General features: G+C 36.3%; 1 protein-coding gene across 1 annotated transcript; it reads left to right on the top strand.

Moving 5' to 3' along the window:
* Positions 1-232: 232 nt before the first annotated feature.
* Positions 233-1,738, top strand: Smp_164140 (putative opsin-like receptor; the record flags this gene model as incomplete). Its single annotated transcript, XM_018798547.1, has 2 exons — positions 233-278; positions 1,572-1,738. The coding sequence occupies 2 exons, from the start codon at positions 233-235 to the stop codon at positions 1,736-1,738; spliced, it is 213 nt and encodes a 70-aa protein (XP_018653478.1).
* Between the last annotated feature and the right edge of the window lie 244 nt (positions 1,739-1,982).

The following is a 1,982-nucleotide window of genomic DNA, read 5'->3' as shown; positions in this document are numbered from 1 at the left end:
ATAAAATTTGTTTTAAAATCAAACCACCAACCACTTAACTGAGGAAAAACCTATTTATCTTTTGTTTTGTGTCCCCTTTCAGCAGAAGACATTTCAACCAATCATATTTTAAATATGTATAACATATCGATTGACCTAATGAGCCTAAAGGGTCATAGTCAATTAGACTAGAAATGATCATTCTGTTTTATGTAGTACTCATTAAATGATTATGGTTTAAGAACAATTTGCCATGCTTGGAAATACGTATCAATTTGGATTTGCATTCCTGTTAACTGGTAAGTAAATTTTTTGGTAAAATCTTCGATTCATTTCCATAACCCTATTTATAAAATGAAATTGGACAAATGATTGTGAATTTTCAGTGGAAAGAAGAGGAATTCGACTGTTGATTCGAACTAGGATATGACAAACATTAGCTCAAACTTAGCTAGATAATACCTCCAGGAGGAACATGGTGAAGCCTAGTAGGCCCTTCTGGAGAAGAGTGCTACATCAAAGCTGTTTTTGCACTGCTTGCGCAGAACCATTACATAACATTCTCATTCGGTTTTTTGGAGGCACACTCATTTTTTACCATCTTTTTGAACCCTCAATAGTTATGCAATGACTCTTTATAGCATTCGTAATCGTTTATGGGTATAGGTAGAGTGGTTGATTAGGCCAATCTCCACCACCCACATTACCGCTTACGTTAGTACATGGGATGGTTGCCATGTTCCAGAAGGTACGACGAGGACGTGTGAGTCGGATTTTGCCCCCCAGATAATACTTAGCATCATACAAATATTTTCACTTTTAGTATCTAAATCCGTAAACTCCGATCGTATTGAAACATAATCTCTGTTATTTTTAACATTATTAGTTTGCCATAATAATGGTTTTCGTTCTTTTCATGTCAATTTAAGACAAGTCTCATAACATTAATCTATTCCGAATCCAGCACTAATTGATTGTATCGTGGTAGAGAGTAATTCGTAAACATTCCGAAACAATCATCAATTTCTGAAATCACCAAAAAAGACTATTGAAATGAATTAAAGCTTAGTTAATAGCTAATTACGGTGGTGTGAGAGTTTTTACTTCAGTTATATCTGTTTGACAGTCTAAGTTGACCTACCTCCAAATGCCCTGGTACGGTCGAGGATGGAGAGAGTTAATTCTCCTTCCCGAAATGCTCTCACATAGCCACGCGTATGCAGCCATTCACACGGAAGTCCTACTCACTGTTTTCTCGCAGTGTGGATGTTGTTTACGAAATTGAGAGTACGAAAAGTGAATATCCGGCGCTTTGACTGGGTTGGTGGATACGGTGAATCCACCCAGGAGAGTTGAAAAACCCTGATTTCAAACCAGCGGTTCATTAAACAAATACTATTTCTAACATCGCTATGCACGGTTAAATAAAAGGTAGAGAAGTTCATAAGAAGCTCTATCCTAGCACAGTTAGTTGACAATGGAAATCCAGTTGATGTAAAATTGGTCAAACAAGTTTCGGTTAGATGAAGGATAGTGAAAAGGTTGGTCAAAAGTTATCGCAACTATTAATCACTTTATGTTATCTATTTCAGGTTTGCTAGGCTTGTGGTTACACACTAAGAACATTTCACGGTTAGCGAAGATAAATTCTATTTTACCGTATGGTTTGAAAACGTTTCATTATCATTTGGCTGCGGCTTGTTTGGGTTGTATTGCAATTACACCTTTTGGTGCAATCGGTGTTTATCAAAAGGGGTAAGAATAAATTTAATTTTTATTGAATATACATATTTAATTTTTGGACGCTTGATATGCGAACCCTAATCTTTCGGATTACTGTTTATACTCTTACTACTTCTACCACTATGGGATTTGAATCGACAACTAAATCTCTGTGGTAATGTGGTATGGCAACTCGAACTGATGTACGTACGTACGAAGTTGTACGTTGTGACTGACTGACTGACTCTTGATATCCTAATTAGCATGACCTATATTATTTC

Source organism: Schistosoma mansoni, chromosome 6 (assembly GCF_000237925.1).
Source record: "Schistosoma mansoni strain Puerto Rico chromosome 6, complete genome".
NCBI lineage: Eukaryota > Metazoa > Platyhelminthes > Trematoda > Strigeidida > Schistosomatidae > Schistosoma > Schistosoma mansoni.
Note: the sequence above shows the minus strand (reverse complement) of the source record. Positions and strands in the feature narration are given on the sequence as shown.